Source organism: Staurois parvus, unplaced genomic scaffold (genome assembly GCF_062004578.1).
Source record: "Staurois parvus isolate SC_StPar_1 unplaced genomic scaffold, SC_StPar_1.0 ptg000216l, whole genome shotgun sequence".
NCBI lineage: Eukaryota > Metazoa > Chordata > Amphibia > Anura > Ranidae > Staurois > Staurois parvus.
This window is the reverse complement of record NW_028318012.1, coordinates 899,187-925,150: the sequence shown is the minus strand read 5'-3', so window position 1 is coordinate 925,150 and position 25,964 is coordinate 899,187. Positions and strand designations below refer to the sequence as shown.

The 25,964-nt window shown below is 41.2% G+C and overlaps 1 protein-coding gene across 1 annotated transcript in view; it reads right to left on the bottom strand.

Moving 5' to 3' along the window:
* Positions 1 to 25,964, bottom strand: part of ARHGAP15 (Rho GTPase activating protein 15) — a 778,695-nt gene that overhangs the window by 54,237 nt on the left and 698,494 nt on the right. Inside the window, exon 14 of the mRNA XM_089679020.1 lies at positions 25,212 to 25,317. Within this exon, the coding sequence (XP_089535146.1) occupies positions 25,212 to 25,317 (106 nt within the window). The remainder of the gene's footprint in view (positions 1 to 25,211; positions 25,318 to 25,964) is intronic.

Sequence of the window (25,964 nt, the reverse complement as noted above, 5' to 3'; positions counted from 1 at the left end):
TGTTTTGGATTATATACTGTATTTAAAAAAATTAAAAATATATTATTTTTAACTTTCTTTCTATCTTTTTTTTTCTATTATGGTGCTGGTGACCCCTCCAAGCTATTGCATGCTCTTCCTGTACGCATGTACTCCAATGGCAGTTGCACATTACTGCTCTGAACCAGTTACTAATAATGACAATGGCAGAACATGCCCAAGTAATATGTATATCAGCAGGGCCATGGAAGTGCTTGTGACAGGGTGACAATGCATGACAGCAACTGGGAAACGGGGACACCATCATTGCATCATAACAGGAAGTGTTTAAACTTCCTTTAAAGGACAGTCACCAGGTATTATTTTAATGAAAGCTTTAGATTGGAAATATTAAAAATGACTATTATTTATTTATATTAACATGTTGAATATTCAGAGTGTAGCAGGGATGGGTTGTTATATAATAATGTCATTTACCCGATAAGAAATCCTACTCTTTCTTTATGGGAATACGGACCTACTCCCACATAATAAACTCTAGGGATGGGCAGAATTAAACATTTTCATGTTTGTAGTGATTCTATAAAAATCAGGAGATTTCAGTGAAATCTTAGTAAGTCAATGGTGAATGTGAAATTAAGTTGGTTTTGATGGTTTTTAAAGCAATTGGCTTTAAATTGCTTCTAAGGGTTGGGGAAGTTTCATTCAACTTTGCTGGGCCTTTTCCTGTGCCAGAAAACAGCCCTTTTGCTTCCTTTTTTTAACAAAAATAAAAAAATACAAAATAAACAGTAAAAAATTAAATAAAACAAATTGACATTACATAAATATCAATCAAATGCAGACACAGGGAAGAAAAAAACAGACAAATACAAATTATCCTTAGAAAGAAATGTGTGTGTATTTGATTGATATTTGTGTAATGTCAGTTTATTCTATTTAATTTTTTGTTGTTTATTTTTATTTTAATTGTTTTCTTTTTGGTAAAAAATAAAAAAAAATATATAAGAGGTTAATAAAGGGCTGTATTCTGGCACAGGAAATTTCACATTTCCTGATTTTTGTAGAATCACTACGAAAATGAGCACGTTTAATTTTGCCCATCCCTAGAGTTTAATATGTGGGAGTCGGTTCAAAATCCCATAACAAAAGAGTATGGTTTCTTGTAGGGTAAAATGACATTATTATATAACAACTTACATAATGACAGAAAAATGCACTGTGTCTGAGGGTACTTTAATTCAACAGCAAAATATTTAAGGAATAGAAAAAAGCTGGCATGTTTCAATACCCAACTTTTTGGAGGGCTGAATATATCGAACACTACTAGAATACAATTTCACACATCCGCCCCTCTCTAGTAATTCAATTCATTTGGAAAAAATAATTAGCATTATCCACTGACAATGCTCTGTAATGTAACTAACCATCATCCCCTAGATATGACATAAATTCAAATTCAAACTGCAAGGTTTCCCGAGTTCATTGATTTTGCCATCTGCAGTTCCAGGGCACAATATAGTCAAAACTGGAAAAGAGCATTTTAAATGCATACTGGAAACCCAGTCACCTGGGTCATGGGAACCCAGCCTCCCGGGTCATGGGAATCCAGGAATCCAGCCTTCTGGCTTTAGTTTTCCATCCAGGCATACATACAGTGCACCAGTCACCCACTGCCTTTTGTCTGAAGTCTGGGGAAATGAATTTGCTTACCTGTCCATAATTTAGGAGTATTCCCAAACAAATCACTGCAGAATCTTGGTTGCCTCTCACATACACAAATGATCAATCTATGGATGAGTCCGTTCTACATTCAACAACTCTACTTCCCAATGGCCAACAGTGAAATTCAAACCTACTTTGGAATTTTGATTCTAGTTAGTGATACATCCAGCAAAGATAGAGATGAAGGCCCATAGTACATGTTTCAGGAAGAAGACCAACCTATCCAACACATGAAAGGTTTTCTAGAATATGGCGCTAGAGCTCAGCATAAAGTAATTTGTAGAGCCCTTCGGAACTTAAGCACAGGTGTGGTCAGAAGTAGTCATTCACAAAGTTATTTTACCAGCAATACTCTTAGAGCACTACAACCCCCTCCCATCATGGGGACTTTATTAAAGTGAACCTTACATGATCATTATGAGCTGCATACGAGTTCTCTGTAACAGAACACAATGTTTTTGCACTGTGTTAAAAATAAATTGCTGTGACTTCATCATTGGCACGTCATGTGAGTCTGGTCTACTACTCTCAAACACAAGCACTTCATCATTGGAGGAGGTCATATGCTCCACCATATCCAAAAGCACCAGATATTTTGCAGTGGTGGGCAAAGAAGGAGTGTTCACCATTGCAAAATATCTGGAACTTCCAGATCTTGGGAAACACGTGATTGCCTTCCATGATGCATTGCTTGAGTGTAGCAGCCATTTGCTTGGCCAAGTTACTGTCAGAGGGGTGACTTCCTAAGAAGCAGTGGCAGGAGAGCACTAGAAAGGTCAGTATAAAGTGGTCAAGGGATATGTTGTATACAGACATCGTCACTTTGTCCTGAACAGGCTTGGCAACAATGTATCTTTGAAAGCGGACTCACCTCCATTGATAAATTGAAAAGGGAAAAGACAGACAACCAAAAAAAATGACAGATCAGGAACTAACCCAGATCATTCCACTTTACATTTATGAAACAAGCTATGTTTTTAAAAGATTAGATATTAATCTGGTGTACTACACTGCCCCTGTGATAAACATCTGGGGATGTATAGACCCATATTGTTTTTATAGTAAACTATAGAAGCAGAGTAGGTGGTCTGATCTCCTTTGTAAATCTCAAGTCAATGACATATTGTGTCACAGCCTGAACTAATAACAGACATTTAGACGCATGGTATCCTCCTTGTGAGTTATTAGTGGAAAAAAAATACATCTTGGAGGTAAGCATCATTAAATAATTTTTCGTCACTTCAACATGTGCTGTCCAGAACCAGCCCTTCTCGAGCAGAAACAGGGAACAAACATTTCATATTCACAGATGCTCCTAATTTGGTGTGGTTTTGAGTGTAATTTAGATCAAAAAGATTCATGTAAATGAGTCAGGATTTCTTAATTAGGTGCTTTCAGAGAGAGAGAGAAAAAAAAAGAAAAAGAAAATTGGACCACATCAGTAGGTGTGGGTGTGGCGCCCACAATTTTGGAGCCTTTCCTTTTGGGTAGTGTTCAATATTGTTCAGGCAGCATTTTTTTTTTTTTGAAGCACAATAATAAATCCGCAGATGGTACAGACAGAACGACGCTACTTCAGAGGAACGACATAAAATGCTGTCTCTTTGGCAAGTGGCTCCAAGTAGGTCACTCTGTTGTGAGTTAGCAGTTTCTTGTATTTGGCTGCCAAATTTTTGTTCCTATTAGAAGTGGGGTGCGTTCCAGTCTATGATCTGCTCCTTCATTTTTCCAAGTGGTATTTGTTTATAAAAGATTCACAATTTTTTTTTTTTTTGGAGTTAGCCAATATACTGTCACAATAATAATTATGAAGTTTGCATCTCTAGAGATGTTTTTAAAAATTGCCAGATGAAGTTATACATTGTTTGCTTTGCACAGATCATGACGTTTTTTAATTTATTCTAAGCAATAGGCATGTTTTTTTTCATGATTTTTTTCAGCGTTTGCTATTTGGTACATCAAAATGTAAACAGAAATTTTAATTTTTTTCTTAAATGCCAAAATGCAAATTGTACAACAGTAATGAGTTTTTACAACCGAGAAAAGTATTTTTTAAACAGGGCTTGCATGAAGCTGATTTATTTTACAAGATAATATAGTAATATGCCCAAAAATCCCTTCTGTTTTTGTAACTTTTCCAACTACATTGTTATTTTTTAAAATAAGATAATTAGATAAAAGCATTACAATAATTATTGCTAAAAATAAATATATTAGTGCTACTTCATAAGTATCATACCTTTGTAAAAAAAAGGAAGAAAAAACTTCAAAAGAAAAACATTAGTATTCAAAGAAAAAAGTGTTATAACAGGTTTGTGGCATTTAAATCAGTCAGAACAATGCTTATTATAAGCACGACAAGTACAAACAAATTACATTAAAAAATGTTTAAATAATCCCCAAACGAGATGGCTGCATGTTGCCAGCCAATAGCAAAAAAATTAAGTTCAGATGAGATGAATCACAAGAAAATGTTAAAAAATGTAGAGAGAGGGGTTCATTTTATTTGAATCAGCTGACCAAGTAGATGGAAGATTTTACAACTTGAACAAGCCAATGAGCCAGATGCTGCAGTTCAAGGAGTCTTTTTTGCATGTGTGTATGCAAAAGTAGACAAGTAGACATCTGGGTTCAGCAATTTTCATTCAAAAAAGAAGCTGACGGGGATCAATGTGTGAGCCACCTTCCTTACCACGCTCTTCTTCTAATTGTAAAGAATGAAAAATAGATGCCTAATGGCTGAAGGAAACCTATAATTTGTTTGGAAAAAGACCAAGCATATTTTATTTTAAAGAAAGTAGTGTACTATGTTTTTTTTTTTTCAATTTAATGACTATTCCAAATTCTTTTTTTTTTCTAGTTATTTTAATTCCTTTTGGAAAGTAATATGAGATGGCCCCCGGGTGGACACAGATGGTTAATACCCTGTTGCTGTAACATGAATGAGGGCAAATTCTGTATCTTCAAATGACATGTTTTCTGAATATGGCCAGAAGAACGATCACAAATATGGCCAGAAGAACAATCTGAAATGTCTGTACATTGGTAATGGAAGAAGGATGTATTATGCATATTGATTATTGTGATAAATAAAGCTTGTGCGTTCAACAATTCATCTAGACTTCTTATTTATTTAAAATATTTGTAACTTAAAACACCGCTGTTTTGCTCATTTATGTTTTCTAAAGCTCTGAATATATTTGTAAAATTGAAAGAAAAAGAATTGGGCATGACTACTTTGTACATGAGATAGGAAGACTATATCAACCCAACAGGACCTGAACAGTAGCCATGATCGTAATAGAATTCTATTACTCTTCATACATAGACATAAAGCACTACCACCAAGAAGACCTGTCCACTAAATATGATCATAATTTAATTGTTACAGTGTACAATGGTTTTTGTACAAACAAAAACCATTACATCTCCATCATGGGCTAACCACTAGAGGTGACATAACACAATTTTATTACACACTATACAGACATATAGACAGATGTAGAATTCTGCACCTTCTCCATGGTATGACAACTGGACATGGTCATAATACAGTTCTGTAAACACTACATCTCCAATATGACCTGAGCACTAGATCAGTTTATATTACTATTAGGTTACATTCTTTGAATACAACACTACTGCTCCAAAATTATCTGACTACTAGACATGCTCTTGATATATTCTGGTTACGGTCTCCGTGTATAGTGCACTACATAACCAACATAGCCTGAGCAATCAATATGATGTACAATTTACAGTATATATGTAAAGTGCTATGTAAATTGTTGGTACTATATAAGTATCAGTACCTGTGATAATAATAACAACACAATTCTATGACATTCTCATCAAAGGACACAACACACCCACCATGACCAACCACTGAACATAATACAGTTCTATTACACACTCTCTGCAGATCACTACAGCCCCAACATTACATAAGCACATGTAGCGCCCTCGTCCAGTTAGGCTGTTCAGCTAAAATTAATTTTTGGCCGCATTGTAGTCAATGGAGCACTGATCCTTTGTTTCTGTCTGGTCAGGGCTTCCTATCTGGGTATTTGATTTCTCCTACCTACTTCTGGGAGAAGCTTCCAGAATATAGGGCAGGGTGAGCCAAATATTTATCATGCCTCAGCCAATCTCTGGAAGGAGGCATCTAGAAGGTAAAACCATAATCAAAAGAGAGAACGTGCCAGCTCTGGTGCAATCATCTTTAATAAAATGTTAAAAACAAACAGATACAATGTTGCACTCACGTTTAGTGCTTGTGACAGGCACTTCAGATAAAACACCATCGCTTCAAGACATTTTTTATAAAAAAAAGAAGGCTGGGTTACCCATACCTTCAGATTATTGGGTCCTGTGACTAAGCTGACTAGAGAAAAGGTTATGCACTGCATTATAGGTTGTTCCTTATTTCTGGTGGTGAACTTCACAAATCCTGGAAAGTTGAAGCAAACTCATGGTGACAGCAAACCAAAAACCTCATTCCTAGAGCTGATCATAATACAATATAATTTATTAATTATAAGTGTTTTTGCCTTCCTCTTGATCAACTGTTGATATAAGGTTCTGTGGATGTATATTTTTATTTTCTGTTGGTTGAACTTGATGGATATGTGTTACCTCCATTATGACCTAAGCACTAGACCTATTGATGCTACAATTCAGTTACACATTCTACTAAATTGTATTGTAACTAAGTTGTATAAACCCCTCCTGAAGACTCCTGGGATGTATGAAATAATTTGCCTATGCATGGAAAATAGGAAATAACTAAAGACATAAAAAAAAACTGTGTAAAACAAGTAATTATGATATATTTTATCTATTTACTATTGCTAGCAGCATAAGGATTCAAAGTAGTCAACGTTGAGTGAGAGAGTAAAATTCGGCTTTAAACATTGAATACTACATCTCCACCAAGGCAGACATAAGACACTCCTCCTCACTTGACTTGGCCACTGAATAGTAGTGATTTGAAGCCCGCGGGTGAAACTATAGCACACCCCGGGAGGGGGGGGGGGTGGAATGACATCTGACACTCTCAGATGTGTTAGACACTAGTGGCAGCTGTAGCTCTAAAAGAGAGCAAAGTTTGAAGTTGCATCCTGCCATCAAGGAAGTATCAGTTATTTTCTTCTACAAGCTGCTGCTAGGTCAACTTTTCTTTTCTATGTGTAGTGACAAAGTTGCTTTTATGCCTATAATCAACCTGAATCTTTGGGTTTATGTTGAGTGATTCCAGGAAACACCGCAGCACCTCCAAGGCGAACTTACACTATATTGCCAAAAGTATTGGGAAGCCTGCCTTTACACGCACATGAACTTTAATGGCATCCCAGTCTTAGTCTATAGGGTTTAATATTGAGTTGGCCCACTCTTTTCAGCTATAAAAGATTCAACTCTTTTGGGAAGGCTGTCCACAAAGTTTAGGAGTGTGTCTATGGGAATGTTTGACCATTCTTCCAGAAGCTCATTTGTGAGGTCAGGCACTGATGTTGGACAAGAAGGCCTGGCTTGCAGTATCAGCTCTGATTCATCCCAAAGGTGTTCTATCAGGTTGAGGTCAGGACTCTGTGCAGGCCAGTCAGGTTTCTCCACCTCAAACTCACTCATCTATGTCTTTATGGACTTTTCTTTGTGCACTGGTGCGCAGTCATGTTGGAACAGGAAGGGGCCATCCTCAAACTGTTCACACAAAATTGGGAGCATGAAATTGTCCAAAATGTTTAGATATGCTGATGCTTTAAGCGTTCCCTTCACTGGAACTAAAAAGCCAAGCCCAACCCCTGAAAAACAACCCCACACCATAATCCCCCCTCCACCAAACTTTACACTTGGCACAATGCAGTCAGGCAAGTACTGTTCTCCTGGCAACCGTCAAACCCAGGTACGTACATCAGATTGCCAGACAGAGAAGCATGATTCATCACTCAAGAGAACATGTCTCCACTGCTCTAGAGTCCAGTGTGGGTGTGCTTTGCATTGCACTTGGTGATATAAGGTTTGGATGCAGCTGCTCGGCCATGGAAACCCATTCCATGAAGCTCTCTACACACTGTTGTGCTAATCTGAAGGCCACGCAAAGTTTTGAGGTTTTTAGCTATTTACTCTTCTGCGCACTGTGTGCTTCTGCATGCGCTGACCCCGCTCTGTCATTTTACGTGACCTACCACTTCATGGTTGAGTTGCTGTTGTTCCCATTTGCTTCCACTTTGTTATAATACCACTAACAGTCGACTGTGAAATATTTAGTAGCAAGGAAAGTTGACTGTGGAATATTTAGTAGCAAGGAAATTTCACAGATGCACTTATTGCACAGGTGGTAACCTATCATGGTACCACCAATGATCTGTGATTATACCGGGAGGAGTATGCACTGAGGACCTTATGCTGTATCAATTGGATATACTTTACTGCGTATTTTGGCCGATCCTTTAGGCGGTCAAGCCTTCTGGTAAGAGGCCAGTTTTTTTGGATGGAAGGTGATGGTCTTCTTTCTGGATCAGGCTTTTTTCTTCTGTTTGTAGAAGCAGTCTGCGTGCCTAGGAACTTTATATACCTGTGGACATGGAGGTGATTGGAACACCTGAATCCAATGATTTGGAGGGGTGTTCTAATACTTTTGGCAATATAGTGTATTTTGGAGGAAAAGTAGCAGCTGAACAAGGTTTTCCAACATGTCCGGCTTCTTCTACCACCTAAGACAATTTGATGAGTTGGTGGCTGCCTTGTACATCCTTCTGGACACCTTTTACTAAATATCTATGGTTACTTTCAGTCATTGCATTCGATGCTCACTGAGAACAATAATTTTTGCTCAAGACTTCACTGATATGCTTGCTGTAGTTATTCAGCAAAATTGCAGATTGCAATATCTGAAACACTGAGATCCATTTATATGCCTAGGAGGGTACAGGCCATTTATCCGATCCTGGAGACCTGTTGCTTGTGATCTTCAGCGCAAGCATTGCTTCAATACAGGCGGAATTAGATGCATACTGTACATTAGAACACTTTCTGGGAGGTTATGGAGACATTAGGTCTTTACAACCCTAGGTGACTGGTGATCTTTTCAGTTTAACCATATTATCCAATCCGGACAATCACCTACTTGCTCCACTTCCCTTGAATATATTCCCCAGCAGTATAGTATAAAGTTTTGGGACCCGGCCTTGGACTTCTCTGTAGCACAGCACACTCTCATCAGGCAGCAGGGAAGACAATAACAAACAGCAACACATCTCATTCAGATAATGCCTGGAAGGCAAGGGTGCTTTGCACTGACAATACATCTCCTAGTGGTTGGCCAGGGAGACAATAATAGCTCGGGTTATTAAATCCTCTTACACTATTTCCAGAGACACTACCCAAAAAATAGGCAGGCAGAAGCAATCAAAATATTTGAGCTGATGGAGAACCTGAAGAATGCAGAACTACTAATTCATGCTCAGACTGACTACAGCCCAGCAGCACTAATTTAAGGCTAAGGACACTACTCCTTAGGGTCTTCACATATCCCTGCAGGAGACCAATAAGACATTGACCAAGATTCTAACCCTCCACACCCACATTCTATCCAAAAAAGAAATGGTTTTTGCTATACATACATTTTAATGGTCAATTTTACAGTACTAATTCAAAATGCATTCTAAAAAAAAGACAGTATTTCCCTTTGAAGCATAGAATTGTATTTTTACTGGAAAATAAAACCCCAACCTCACGGATATATAGCTTCTATATCCCGTTAATAATGTAGGCACTGCAGATTAGCACAACACTCCTGTGTTGAAAGCAGACAAGTCCCGATCCCTTCAGGTAATGTTACTTTTGATAAGTAGTGTCACAGCGTGACTTCACATGTTAACAGAGCGGCAACAGAGTGTTTTCTAAAGCCTTTTAATCAAGCCAAAAGTGGTATATTTACCATTGCGGAATTCATATTTACCTGCCGCAGAGGTAAGAGGAAGAACTAACACATTTACACTATTATTAGGAGAGGTGTGAAGTGTTTACTACATCCTGGAGCTGTTTATTTTTCATCAGTTAATGTAGTCGTGCGATTAGCATTAGTCTCACTATCGATAACATGAATATTTAATTCATACCATATGTATTTCCAAGAGTTTTGATATAAAAATCTATATTTTGCTGCAGTAATTAAGGTAATTATTTGTACAGTGCTAGTTTATTTAAGGAATTACAAGGGATGCTTATCAACTGTGAACAAAACAAATTTTTAGGAAATGGTACATATAAATAAGTTAATTCTTTAATACGCTAGAACCAAATAAATGAAAGCAGTGCTTCTTTAAATGAAGTGTACCTGAAGTGATCGTACGTGACACCTAAGGCAATCAATTCTATTCGGATGCAGGGATTGCATATATAACTTTTATAACATTGGTATAGAAATAGCTGGCAAAGGCATAGATCTCACTTTGAGTCCGCTGTTGAAATACTTTTATATAAAATGATCATTCTGACTACCAAGAGAAAAAAAGTAACTGCACGCAAAAAGGCTGGGTGGAAACTCGTTTTATCTACTTGTGAATGAACATCTGAAATATGGGTATTTAAAGTGACCCTTTCACATAGAAAAAAAAGATCCACTAGCAAGTATAAAATGCAGACACTTAGAGGAACATACCTGCAACCTTGGGAAACAAGGATCTGAACTTTTCCCTTTCAGAGATTTGGCCATACCCAAGGAAAATAAAAGCTACTCTATTTTTGTCAGCTGTTTTTTTTGACTTTTCAAGTTAATGAAGGAGTGTGGGACCTTTGCCTATGTTGCTTGTTATGTGCTGACAGAAATGAGTGAATTGGATCATATAAAGAGAATGGATGTCCAGAGTGACACATTTGGCAAATAAAGTCAGGGGAAATAGTTTTACAAAACAGTACAGTGTATAACTTTCATTTGATGCCCCCTCTCCAATTCCATCCTAGAAATTCCTGCTACTAATAGCTGAGGAAAATTAAAGGAGAATGCTGCTGCACTCTATTAGCATCTAAACTGACCACATCAATAGGACAGAAAAGCCTTAAACTGGAACTTTAGTCAGAAAATGTTGTCTTGATAGATAACTTCAGGCTGGCCATTTTTTCAGGTATAGCTATGTAAAACATTAAGAATAAGTACCTATACTGTTTAAAATCCAGCAATGCCCTGTCTCACCCTACTCTGCACATGCTCAGTTGCTCTGTATCCTCAGCACTGTGCCTAAAATCAAAACCACTAGAGGCTGATCAGCTGACAGCTTTAAAGTGGCTCTAAAGGCTGAAGGTTTTTTACCTTCATGCATTCTATGTATGAAGGTAAAAAATCTTCTCTTTGTAGTATCCCCCCCCCCCAGCCTCCCTAATAGTCACCTAATTCCCCATTCAATCCAGCGATGTGCACTGAAGTCTCGGCTATCCCGGGACTCCCTCTCCATATTGGCTGAGACAAAAGCGGGAACTACTGGCTCACACTTCTGTCAATCACAGCCAGTGAGCCAATGAGAAGATAGAGGGGGCAGGGCCCTTCTCCGATTCCATGTGTAAATGGATACACAGAGCAGCGGATGCCCCCATAGGAAGCTGCTTGCTGTAGGGGCACCTGACAGGAGGGAGGGGCTAGGAGCGCCAGCAGGGGACCCCAGAAGAAGAGGATCCTGGCTGCTTTGTGGAAAAGCACTGCACACAGAAGGTAAGTATGACATGTTTGTTATTTAAAAAAAAAAGCCTTTAGAATCACTTTAAGATTTACTGTTGCTGAAGGGGAGAAGAAAGCAACAGAAATGTCACAGACTGTGCAACACAGATTAGGGTGGGGAGAAAAGCAAAGTGACAGAACAAACTCTACTGCCAGGAAGGCATTAAAGAGTTAAACTTACAAAGATAGTGTCTTATCTCCCTGATATTCTTTCATTTCAACTTCATGGACAGCACTGTAAAGCTTCTGTCAGCCTTCTTCTTTATCTGAGCCAAGACATACACTCAAGGCTGAAAATGTACATATAATTACAGAAAGCGCCATATCGTTTTTCAGACCAAGGAGAGGAGGAGAGATTCTAATAAGGACGTGATTGCTCTGGGCTTTAACAAAATGGCTGCCTTCAGCAAGAAGACGCAGGAGCAATGCTGGAGAAAATTTACAGAACACACTAATTTTGATAGCAGAATTATTAAAGGATAAGTTCACCTTTTAGCAAAAAATAATAAATTCACATGTTTTTTGCAGGCAATGAACAACCTGAAAAATAAATAGTGTGTGTCAGCAGGAGGAAAGGGCTTGGCTATGGGACGAAGGTAGAGGTGGAACTCCGCTTTAAGGGACAGGCAACTTCCTGTTTGGAGTCAGGCAGTGTTCAATCCATGCCGCGCCATTTCCTCTATGTTGCATCACAAATGTGATGAAAACACATCAGTTCCGTTCATTGCACTGCCGGATTGTGTCTCTGTCACATCTAATTTATGTGGATTTCTCACATTTTGCCCTCCATTAAGATGGCACTGGTGTAGAGCGCATGCGCCATCTTCCCTATATATTCAGACGGCGCACGTCATGACGGTATTGGCATCCCCTCTGTAGACGTGCATGGCACGAAACACGTAAGAAGGAGCCAATACGCGGTGCGTCACGCTGCCGGGGCCTCATGAAGGTTCGGCAGCCATCTTAGTGTTTGGTCAGTCCGAATTTTACTCTGCATATTTGACCATATTGCTTTTACCTAATCTTTTTGGAATATAAATTCTTTACAATACTACACTATGGGCACTTTTTGTTTGGCTCCCTTGTGGAGCTACTGATTTCTAGAGCCCACCATAAGAGCTTTCGATCCATCCCAGTATCCAGAGGAAGGAGTCCCTGTAACAGGCTGCAACACCCATCCATCTCTTAAAGGGGACCTCTGGCTGAGTGGATTACCATACAACCCAGGAGTTTCTGCTGTGCTGCACGCTACCCAGAGGGAAGTTATCCTTACGCCGGGCATATCCCACGTCCTTAAAGAGGACCTTTGAGAGTATATTTACATGCACATTTCCAATGCGCATCTGGTGTGTGCGTAATTTTACTATACCTTCCATTGGGCATCCTGTACACCCCTTACTCTATCCAAGTTGAAATCCCCATAATAAAAAACAAAAAAACAAGCTCGAAAACTGGTTACTGACTCCAGAGTACAAGTCGGTGGGGAAATGCATGTTGCCTGGCTGTGCAGGACTATAGGGGGACCCAAAACTTCAGTAGCTGTGACATTAAGCCCCTGGAGGGCTTTGTTCTAAGGTAAGTCTTTATAATGTGCTAGTATGCATTGCATTTTAGCACATTATGATATTACCTTGCAGCATAAACATTTTTTTTTAAACAAGTTTACTACCACTTTATTATTATTATTATTATACAGTATTTATAAAGCACCAATAGTTCGCTCAGTACTGTACATTACAAAGGGGGACAGAACATGTGACAGAACAATACCAATACAATGCAAAACATGAGGGGATCGAGGGCCTGGGGCAGATAGCTACTGCTGCTACTGAGGCACATACCTAATGCTGGCAATGGGCAGGTACCTAATGCTGAGACTGAGGCACGTACCTGATACTAGGACTGACGCAAGTGCCTGATACTGGGACTGAAACATGTACCCAAAGCTGCAATTGAAGCAGATACATAAAGCTCGTACTAAGGCAAATATCTAATGCTAAATCTGAGGCAGGTATGTCCACTAGAACAGGGGTTAAAATTTTGAGTCCAGACCTACTAGCCGGTCACAACATTTAGTCACCACCAGTTGCCCCACCCAACCTTGCCCAGGTCCGCCCCAACCACACCCGGCCCGCCCCAACCACGCCCCCTTAAAGCTTATGAAATTACATTTTTTTTTAGAATAAATAGTCCGAAATATAAAACTGTACACAGTAATGTATATCCCAGCTCCCCTGTACTCCATTATAGTGATATGACATGTATACAGTAATGTATATCCCCCTCCCCTGTACTCCATTATAGTGATATGACATGTATACAGTAATCATTACTGTATACATGTCATATCACTATAATGGAGTACAGGGGAGGGAGGATATACATTACTGTATACATGTCATATCACTATAATGGAGTACAGGGGAGCTGGGATATACATTACTGTGTACACGTCATATCACTATAATGGAGTACAGGGGAGGGGGGATATACATTACTGTATACATGTCATATCACTATAATGGAGTACAGGGGAGCTGGTATATACTGTACATTACTGAGTAATGTATATCCCAGCTCCCCTGTACTCCATTATAGTGATAGGACATGTTGTATACAGTACTTACTCTCCTCCCGAGTCCCCCGCGACGGTGTAAAGGGTGTCTCCTAACAGCGGCGGAGAGCGGACCTCTCCTGCACTTGTCCCCTCGGCGGCGGTGCTGCAGAAGCTGGAAACCAGAGGTTGTAAACTGAACACGGCTTCACAATGAGGCTTGGAGCGCAGGTGCAGTCGCTCCAAGCTTCATCTGTGCTCACCGCTCGCAGCCGCTCACCACAGAGGAATTTCTCCTCGCATCTGGCGAGCGGCTTTTTCAAGCCCTGCACTAGAAGCACTAGAAACATGTTAGCATGTGTACTATATGGTGCTAAATAACATGAATATGCACTCTAACTGCAATTATGAGTTTATAAGAAGATAATATGTCCATTAATTTAGTATTAGGAAGAAATTGTGTAACAGCTGGGATAGCTTGCCTTTTTCTCCTCTCATTGTACCAACAGAAGAATCATGCAATGAGCTCACCAGGTCGAAGTTAGTTTTATGCTTGCAAGTTTGTTTAAGGGGTGTGATATGGGGTAGTTAGTTCTTGTGGTAGATGTGTTATTAGTGAGTCTGCGGCAGACAGGGATTTTTTGTAAAGGCTTGGTAGCCCACTTTTATTTAAAAGAAAGAAAAAGTTCACAAACTAATGGCTTCCCATGTACGGGATCTTCTCCAGCTTCAGCAAAAAGACAAACACTGGTGTAACGGAGTTCAGAAATATTGGATTTTTTAGAAAAAGGTTGAGAAAGGAAACCTCTAAAAGAACATTTGTTACATGAAACCAAATGAAAAGCAGTATGTAAATAAGTTAGCCGATATGCATAATTGATTAGTGAGTTCCTGTGACCAAGCAGAGGGTCTGGAGGTATGGTTTCCTTCTCAGCAGGGAGTACAGGATTTGTGGAATTTTGTACCAGGATGGCCAGACACTTTGGCACCGAGAGATGCTAGCTGAGATCTCTGGCTGCATTAAAAGTTCAAGACAACAAAGAAAAGGGTCAGACTGTGGAAAGCTTACTTCAGTGATGGACACAGGGGAACCAAGTCTGGAGGTTCCACTAGAAGGAGACTAGAAGAGGGTTGAGGACTGCTGCCCGCATTGACTACTTCACCCTGAGGTTCCACAATGCTATTCCACAAACTACTACTTCTCCTTGCCATGTCTCTACTCTTCTCACAACGGTTGTCTGTGTGGTCCTGAAGCTGTAGCCAGGACACACTGCCATCTGATGGCCTGTGATCTGACAGCCTACCTAGACACCTTTGGCTGAGGTTGCTGTCTGCTGGTGAGTCATCTAACCCTTGCTGTGTCAGGATCCTTGCTGGACTGCACCCGTGCTGTATCATACTCTGCTGTGCTTGATTACTGCCTGGTGCACTGGACTTAAACTCTTGCTGTGCCAGGATCCATACCCTGCTGGACTTTATCCTCGCTTTGTTCTACCCTGCTGTCCTAAATTGCTGCCCTGTGTCCCTGGACTTTGCTATACTGGATTGTGGCCTTCAACTCACTGTGCTCGGACTGTTTCCCTGTGACTCTGGTCCTTCCTGTAAGAGATTGCTGCCTGTCCCTCAAGCCTGAACTGTTGCCCTGTGAGCATGGAACTGTTGCCCTGTGCCCAAATTGTACCCTGTGATTCTGGACTAAGTCCCTTCTGTACTAGATTGCTGCCCTGTGCCCCTGGACTTGTCCTTTTTGTGCAACCCTGTTATATTTCTGCATGTCCCTCACAATGTTGAAATTATTGCCCTGTGGCCTTCCCCTTATCTGATTCCCTGTTTTTGAGCCACCCCAAAATAAAGAACCCCTTGGTCAGGGGCCTTAAAATCCCTCTTGAGCTCCGCATGTGTTCTGTTCCACCCACACCTCCGTCACAACTGGAAAATATCGAGCCACCTGGCTCATAAGCTCACTCAACTTCAATGCAGTATCACACTGTTCCTCTTACTAGTTTCTCAGACTGTGTTGTTCAGCTCTCCTGGATACTTGGATTTATAGCCTTTAGTCACAGCACCCTGCTGCATGGCCCACCTCTGGCCTATAGATTGGGGTTCAAATGACAACCGATAGGAGCTGCCCTGACTCATGGAACTGAGACTTCTGTTTCTTTTCTTCTGGCTGGGTCCTCTGACCCCTCAATGAGACCTTCAGTCTTCCCCACTGGGAGGGTTCTCCAAACTGGGAGCTCTGAGCTATCCTCAGACCTGAGTATATACCATACTGTTTGCTCCATAAGACCCACTTCCCCCCCCCAAAAAAGGGGCGAAAATGTCAGTGCGTCTTATGGAGCGAATATGGAGTGGCCAGTCCGGTATTTCCGCTGACGCCGCTGTGTCAGAATACCGGGCCGGCCACTCGGCCCTTCTCTGCAGCAGAACCTTACCTCGTTCCTCGGTCCAATGCCGTACAGTCTGCCGGCACCTGCATCTTTAGTGTGGGCACCCAGCTGTGACAGCCAGGTGCCCACTGCGTATGCGCGGAAAGCGCTGTGCTTTGTGAATGCTCCGGCATCTTCGGGACACATGGCAGGTCCCAGAAGACGCCAGACCATTCAAAAAGCGCAACACTTCTCGCGCATGCGCAGTGGGCACATGGCTGTCACAGCCGGGTGCCCACACTAAAGGGAGGACAACTCCGCGGAAGTGGGAGCGGGTACCTGTCAAATTCAGGTACCCCCTCCCTCCCCAAAGGGTCGCAATCTCTTGGTCATCCCCTGTACTATCCGCAGTCTCTGGTCATCTCCTGTACTTCGTCCGCAGTCTCTGGTCATCCCCTGTACTGTCTGCAGTCTCTGGTCATCCCCTGTACTGTCTGCAGTCTCTGGTCATCTCCTGTACTGTGTCCGCAGTCTCTGATCATCCCCTGTACTGTCCGCAGCCTCTGGTGATCTCCTGTACTATGTCTGCAGTCTCTGGTCATCTCCTGTACTGTGTCCGCAGTCTCTGGTCATTTCCTGTACTATATCCGCAGTCTCTGGTCATCTCCTGTAGTATGTCTGCAGTCTCTGTGTTCTGTCTCTCCAATCTAAGCATTGATAGTGTGATCTCTGTAACTTACAGTTGTGATGAGATAGCGATAACTTCAACCTCAGTTGGATACCACAGTCAGACATCTTGACAGATAAGACATCTTGTAGATCTTGTGAAGTTTATTCCATAAACTGAGAGAATCTTACAACAATGAACATTTGATAGGTCAAAAGATCATAATGTTTCCTGCTCCATGACATGAGGCTAGAGCTGCAATGCATTTCTAGGAAAGGGGGAGGGCTATCTATACAGCATTAAGTAAACCAAAGGAAAGGGAGGAGCAGAAACAAAATATAGAAACACCTAAAGGCATATGACAGTCATGTGAAACAAGATACTCTGTTCATCTCCTGTACTATGTCCGCAGTCTCTGGTCATCTCCTGTAGTATGTACGCAGTCTCTGTTCATCTGTTTTTGTATGTCTGCAGTGCATTGGTTCGGAATATTTTTTTTCTTGTTTTCCTCCTCTAAAACCTAGGTGCGTCTTATGGAGAGAAAAATACGGTAATATGTTTCGATCCAGAACTCCAGAATCCAGTGAAAGTCAAATACACAGCCTTCTCTGCTTAGAAACACTAGTCTGTAACATCGTATTTACCTTGAATGTAAACCCTGTGTCACATTTTCCTATATTTTCATGGTGACAGAGCCTTGCCCTGTCACAAGGGTTACATAATTTGTGTGCGTGTAACGCTACCTGTGAGAGGGCTGTTAATATTAACAGTTTTTTCCCCCATGTACAGAAGTTGCCTGTCCCACAAGCACTAGTCCACTCACATCAGCTTCAACAATTTTGTCTAGGAGATGTATTTTGTATTATATTGCTTGCAGAACTTTAACAGGAGAGGGGAACTTGGACATAGGATACTGCAAAATGCTTGGCGCTTAATAGTTAGAGGACAATCTTCCTTTAGGAGCAATAGTGAGTGCAAAGAGTCTAAGGCACATGTGTCAAGCACAAGACCCACAAGCCGAGTCTGGCCCATCAGGCCATTTCATATGGTACTTGCACCTCTTCTGCAGCTATACCTGCCTCCTCTCTGCTCCATCCTGTCTCAGCAGTCAGCAACAATGAGGAGAACAGAACATCTCTGCTAGATCCTGCACTTCTCAATGTAATGGAGACTGCTCAGATGGAACACCATGCCAGAACCATGTTTTGTCTGAGCAGTCTTCAATAAAGTTTCTTGTGGAAGATATCAGTAGTGTGCAACCCTCCTTTTCAGACTTGCATCTTCTGCAGCAGGAGTGTGAGAGGGCTCCTTGCCTGTCTGCACCTGCCCTTGCAGCTTGAGTCTTAAGTTATTACTAACACCAGTAATATTTGAATGCAGAGGCAATTATTTAATATGATAAAGAGTAGATACATTTATATAGTCTTATAGATACAATCGGCCCTTTGAGGGCAACCATAATGCAGATGTGGCCTGCAATAAAATTGAGTTTGACACCCCTGGTCTGAAGCCTCACAGCTGAAGACCAAGGGGCAAATCTTTTTGGCATCTGACTACCTTGTGATGCGGCACAACTTGAGTGCAGCTTCAGAACACTACACAGTCACATGGATTAGCTTAAGGTCCTTAATTTACAAGTCCCCAGGACAGCGGCCACCTTCCAGCTTCCTCTACACATGGTTCAGTGAGTGAGCCAGCACCTCACAGGACCAAATACCTCATGCTGTGATTCTGCAAGCAGCTCCAAAGTCCATCCAGGTCCTTGGCTATGACACTGCTGAGGCCATCAAAAGCAGCTGTACAGTCCATGGAATGTCGGAGGTCAGCAGTCCCCCTGGCTCTGGAACCCTCTTCAAGAGAAGGAACCCTGCTCTCCAGGGCCTCAGACTATTTATCACCATTCCAGCCCCCTTTCTGGACATTCATCTCCAGAGATTGGCTGGAACCTGATAAATATTCAGGCTGGTTGTTTTGAATCTCTTCTTTCAAAAGACGGGGGGAAGCAATCAAACTCACAGTCTGCAAAATCCTGAACAGGCCAGAACAAACAATTACTGCTCCCTTGATTACAGAAGAAGCCAATAATTAAATATACCTAGCACCCTATGCTAGGAGGAAGCTACATGTACGTAGAATATTTTACTATGAAGCACTTATAGCATCTTGAGTCACACATTGTATTGGGATCTAGAGGAGTTAAGATAAGCATGGAAAGGAAGAGATATAAAGTAATTCTAACACATAAAACCAGAATGTATATAGCAAAAAGTACTATGCGAACATATGATTAACTAACTTTTTTTAATCGAGGTAACTGTACATATTGCAGGACAACTTTTAGAGAGATCTGCAATCAATATCATATCTTGCTAGCCTGGACTATTCCTCAAAGATCCAGATCTTCATAAGAGGGGACCCTCATTCCTGATCAGGCCATTTTTTTTTTTGATACGGCGCTGCGTTTTTTTAACTGACAATTGTGTGGTCATGCAATGCTGCACCCAAATTAAATGTATGTCCTTTTTTTCCCCACAAATAGAGCTTTCTTTAGGTGGTATTTGATTGCCTCTGCGGTTTTTATTTTTTGCACTAAAAACAAGGAAAAAAACCCACAATTTTGAAAAAAAAACCCCAATATTTTTGACTTTTTGCTATTAAACATGTCCAGTAAAAAAATTTAAAAAATCAAATTTCATCATAAATTTAGGCCAAAATATATTCTGCTACATGTCTTTGTTAAAACAGTCCCACTATAAGTTGCTGATCGTCCCCATTACTAGTAAAATAAAAATTCCAGTATATATACCGCCATTTGTAAACTCTATAACTTTCACATAAACCAGTTAATTTACACGTAATGGGATTTTTTTTTCAGCAATGACATGGAGCAGAATACATTTTGGCCTAAATTTATGATGAAATTTTATTTTTTAAATTTTTTTACTGGACATGTTTAATACAAAAAGTCAAAAATATTGTTCTTTTCTCAAAATTGTCGGGATTTTTTGTTTATAGCGCAAAAAAATTAAAAATGCACAGGCGATGAAATACCACCAAAAGAAAGCTCTATTTGTGGGGAAAAAAGGATGTAAAACTAATTTGGGTGCAGCGTTGCATGACCGTGCAATTGTCAGTTAAATTAACGCAGCGCTGTATTGCAAAAAATGGCCTGGTCAGGAACGCGGGGTAAATCCTCAGGAGGGAAAGTGGTTAAACCCTTTCCTAAAAATCATAGGAACGGAGGACTACTGGGAAAAAAAAGGCTTGAATTACACTTAAATACACTATAATGTGTGGCTATACAACTATCAGATTGTGAGCTTATTTGGTTGTAAGGGATCCCAGTGGATGGTTCAGTGCACTTTGCAAAGCACTGCAGAATTTCTTGGTGCTATGTTGATTAATAGAATTAACCAATCAAACATTAGCTCATCTCTGAATGTATGCATATCTGTGTATCGCCTTGTTATTATGAGTCATTGGTGTGTACAATAGGGTTAGTAATAAAGCTGACATCTGAAAGATATCCTATAACAGCAATGGATATAAACTCCATGATGACATAATCAATACTTTAAATATTGCCTAATACAGATTGTAGTTGACAAAGATCCAACACAATTAGAAATGGGAAGTAATCAATGCTTATTCACTGAATTTACTGGAAGTGTCTTTTGAAATACTTAGAAGGCATGGAGTAATATCATGCTCAGGACAGATTATACAGTAAGGGTATGCATTATTCCTCCTCATAGCTATATTTTTGATGATGTGTTCCCCTAGGCAACTTTCATTGTGCTTCCCCTGTAACTATGCACCTTTGTAGACACCGAGAGGGGAATTTACTAAAACTGGTGCACACAGAATGTAGTACAGCTGTGCATAGTAACCAATCAGCTTCCATGTTTTATTATCAAAGCTTAATTGAACAAGCTGAAGTTAGAAGCTGATTGGTTACTATGCACAGCTGCACAAGATACTGTGTGCTCCTGTTTTAGTAAATCTCCCCACAAGTTCCATATATAAATGAATTCCATGTATGGTAAAACATTAATTTCCAAATACTTTCTCTCTGAAGACATGTATGTACAAACAAGACGCATTCATCAGCCTCCTAAAATCTGTCTGCTCTGGGCTACCATGTCTTTTCACAGATCTAAGTTTGTTGCTTGTGCCAGGATTCTCCAAACTATTGCCCATGGGCCAAATCTAGCCCACTACAAGGTTTAATATAGCCAGCAGCTAGGGTCAGTGGTGTATCCTCATGGCCCATTGTGTTCTTACATTTTAGATCAGTGGTCTCCAAACTGTGGCATGAGTGTCAGATGTGGCCCTTTGCTTGCTTTTGTCTGGCCCTTGAGGCACTATTCCTTCTATTAACACCAATGATGAGGCACCATTCCTTTCACTAATACCAACAGTGGGGTAATATTCCTCCCATTGACTCCAAGGATGGGGCACTATTCTTTTCACTGACACCAACAATATGGCATATTTTGCCCCACTAACACCAATGATGGGGTATCATTCCTTCCAATGATACCTACAGTGGTGCACTGTTTTTGCCACAAATACCAATGATGGATCACTATTTCTCCCACTGATACCAATAATGGATCCCTATTTCTCCCACAAATCCCAATGATGGATCACTATTTCTCCGACTGCTACCAATGATGGGGCATTATTCTTTCCACTGACACCAACAATATGGCATATTTTGTCCCACTGACACCAATGATGGGGTATCAATCCTTCCAATGACACCAACAATGGTGCATTGTGTTTGCCACTAACACCAATAATGGATCACTATTTCTTCCACTTATCCCAATGATGGATCACTATTTATCCCACTGATACCAATGATGGGGCACTACTCCTACTGACCACAATTTTTAAATCCCACTGACCACCAAGCCTGAGGCATTGTGGACTCCCGTTGATGCTGGAGCATTTTCTACTTTCACTGGCCACAGTCCGGCCCCCCTAAAGTCTGAAGAACAGTAAAATGGCCCTTTGTTTAGGAAGTTTGGAGACCCCTGCTTTAGATGAACAGAGGTCTGCTTTATTCCTCCTTCAGTCTCCAGCACAGGCTCCCCCTGCTGCACTGTCATCCTTCCTGTCACTGGTTGCTAGGACAGCGGTGGTGCTAGTGGAGGATGATAGGTCAATCACATGCCTGTCCCACCATTTAAAGGGAAATAGAACATCCTCTGTTCAGACCTGCTCCACCTCCAGCTTCTAGCCCCGCTGCTTCAGCCATGGTGCAAGTGTAAGGTAAGTGCAAACTGTGATGGGGATTTTGATGTAAAGGGGAAGTCAAAAAGGATTGCCCATGGGACTTTTTTGGATGTCATACAGACACAGATATAACATATATAAAAGTCACCTACATTTAGAACATATCAGAATAAAATAGATTTAAAAAAGGGAAATGCACCAGGAGCAATAATATGCAATTTTCCAATTTTCAGTACATGATTGTAAAAATTCTTCATACAGAAATCCATCAATCATTGTGCCAGTCAACCGAAGACGATGGAAAACATCATGAATCTCAACGCTTTTTGTGAATCATGATTCACGACATCAGGAGTTAGATGTCGCTGACAGAGCGTCAGGCCCGTTTACACCTGCTTGCATCCGATCCAATCCAATCTGCTAAAAACAGACGAGCGGTCCGTTTACATGCATCCACCCCGTAGAGAACAGCGGGCTATGTTGGTGTCTGCTCTGCACAAGCAGAGCGGGCAAGGACCTGTCATCCGCCTGCTAAGTGGGGATCAGCGGACATATCCCCCACTGAGCGGGCAGATCCGCTTGGTGAAGTCCACCCGTGTGAAAGGGCCCTAAGTTAAACATCAAAATAACAAATAACACAATGCATACTTAACTGCTTTCCTGATATACTGCTACAGGGCTGCACAAAATCATGTGTATATATACGTGATTTTGCATTTCTGGGTAGGGGGCGCAAGAGCCGTGCACCCTACCCACGCCGCTGTTCACAGCCTCAGCTATCAATCACCGGGTCCCATCAGGTGATTACTCGCCTGGCACCCGGTGATCACCGAGTATTACTGACGGGGGAGAGAACTGTATGTACACAATACAGATCTTTCCCCTGTCAGCTCCTGCACACTGCTTTGTATGGCTTTGCATAGCACAGCCATACAAAGCAGTGTGCTTACAGTGAAGCACACACACAGCTCACAGTAAAACAGCACACAGTTAACTCTTTGATTGCCCCACATGGTAACCCCTTCCTGCCCAGTGCCATTAGTACAGTGTCAGTGCTTTTTATTAGCACTGATCACTGTATTGGTGTCACTGGGAATGTCGGTGACACCAAGTCAGTTCCCTCCAGTGTCAGAATGCCTGCCGCAGTTCCGCAGTCCTGCAGTCCCACTATAAGTTGCTGATCGTCCCCATTACTAGTAAAATAAAAATTCCAGTATATATACCGCCATTTGTAAACTCTATAACTTTCACATAAACCAGTTAATTTACACGTAATGGGATTTTTTTTGTACCAAAGACATGCAGCAGAATACATTTTGGCCTAAATTTATGACAAAATTTTATTTATTTTTTAATTTTTTTTACTGGACATGTTTAATAGCAAAAAGTAAAAAATATGTTTTTTTTCTCAAAATTGTTCTTTTTTTTATAGTGCAAAAAATTAAAAGTGCACAGGCAATCAAATACCACTGAAAGAAAGCTCTATTTGCAGGGAAAAAAGGACGTAGGTGTGATTTGGTTGCCAAGTTGCATGATCGCGCAATTGTCAGTTAAAATCAGGGGTGTATTTACCACAAGGCAAACAAGGCATTTGCCTAGGGTGGAATTTTTCAGGGGGGCAACAACAAGTTTCAGGGGGGCAGCGCCACCCCTTGAAAGAAGGGATGGAAGAAGGGACACACGCAGGTGGGATCTGAGAGAGGCTGCGGGCTGCTTGATGGTGTATGCAGAGCTTGACTCTTGTTCCTGGGGATTTCCGGAGCTGTGATGATGAGTGTCTTATCTTTTCACGGGGTGGAGGGTTGCCAGTGTATGGGGGTCGATGGTAGTGGAAGGCTGTCTCGGGTGGGGGGCTGGGGAGTTATTGGTTAATGTCAGTCTCTCTTTGTGGGGGAGGAAGGTGTTGGTTGGTGTCAGGGTCTCTCGGTGGGGGGGAGCCAATTTTTGTGTTGCCTAGGGCAGCCCGAAACCTAAATACACCACTAGTTAAAATAATGCACTGCCGTAACGCAGAAAATGGCCTGGTCAGGAAGGGGGGTAAATCCTCTGAAGGGCAAGTGGGGAAAGTGATTCTAAAGATTGTAAAAAAACAAAACAAAAAACAAACATGGGGGTGGTGCAATGTGCTGTGTCCAGGGGCGGACTGACCATCTGGAAACTCGGGCACTGCCCGAGGGCCCGAGGTCAGTAGGGGGCCCCATGAGATGCCCCTGGTACCTTTTTCATAGGCTTTTTTGAGTTTGGGCAAGGACACAGGGGCCCCGTGATCCCCTATTGCCCGGGGGCCCCATGAGTTGTCAGTCCGCCCCTGGCTGTGTCTGCACACATTACTTCACTGTAAGTCGCACGATTTCAAAATCGGCTTTAATGTGACCGGGGGGGGGGGGGGGTTATAGTCAAAGCTTAATTGAACAAACTGAAGTTAGCAGCTGATTGGCTGCCATGCACAGCTGCACCAGATTCTGAGTGCTCCAGATTTAGTAAATCCCTCCCTATGTATAGAAATTCTTATAATAAGACATAAAATGATAAAATGTTATAAGAAGAGATCATATCTAAGTAAATTGTGTCAACATACGAAAAGCATCTTTTTTTTTCACTTGGGGTGGGGCTTTTATTATAGCCAAACTTTTCCAGCAGTGAAGTAGTTACAATCAATTTTGCCAAGATGTTTAGGGGGGACAATAATCATTACTTGAATCGTGTGTTGATTTTTTCATTTCCCTTCAAAGTGGCCCACAGCAGGGTCCAATTAGAGCGTGGCCCTGTGAGGTAATGGAGACGAGCCACACTTTGATTGGAACATGCTGCTGTGTATACACTCAGTGCTGGAACGATCGATAGACGACGAGGATATGTTTTGGTATAGGAATGGCGTCCCCTCTCTCCAGAAGACAGTTTAGGAATTTTTCATGGACTGACAAATGAAGACGTCAGGCGATGGAGGCAAATCTTACTTACTTTCGAAGGTGTTCAAAGAGAGTTTTCATGGTGTCATGGTTAGGCGAAGGCAGCTGCTTCACCAGATTCCGCATGGTTTTCACTTGTAGGTCGCTGTCCTGGATTCCTGAGATACAGAAAATAAAGGCACCGAATGAGAAAACAAGTCATAAAGTTATGTGAAATGTGCAGCCGTAAAACCAAAATTATAACCATACTATAACCAAACGCAAACATTTAGAACCCATTTGCATTTTTTTGGAAAAAATGTGCTATGTCACAGGTTAACATACACTGCATTAAAGTGGTATTAAACCCAAAACCAAAAATGTAAGGTATTGCAGCTTACCAGTCATTAGATGTGGTGGCTGCATTAGTTTTCTTTTTTAGGCTTTTTCCTCTCTGTGTTTACTTTGCGATCTAGCCAGTAACACACCTCCTGTATTAGAGTGCCTCCACTCTGGATGAAGGCGCACAGGGGGCACCTTTGGACAGCAGAATTGTCAGTCCTGGGGGGAGTGTTGGATGTACCAGTAGATTTTACACTAACAAATTGAAGACCAAAATCCAGCTCACATGTTATAATCAGTTACTGCAAACAGCGTTTTTCCTTTTAGGATAAAGGTTTTACATGAATAGATAAAAGCTGATCATTTTATTGTAAGCACCCCTGCCAGTGTTAAATGGTTTGTTTCTTCCATGTAAACTGTATAATAGCAGACTTACTGGCTGGATCATCAGATGAAAATAAATGGAGAGGGCGAATCTTCCACG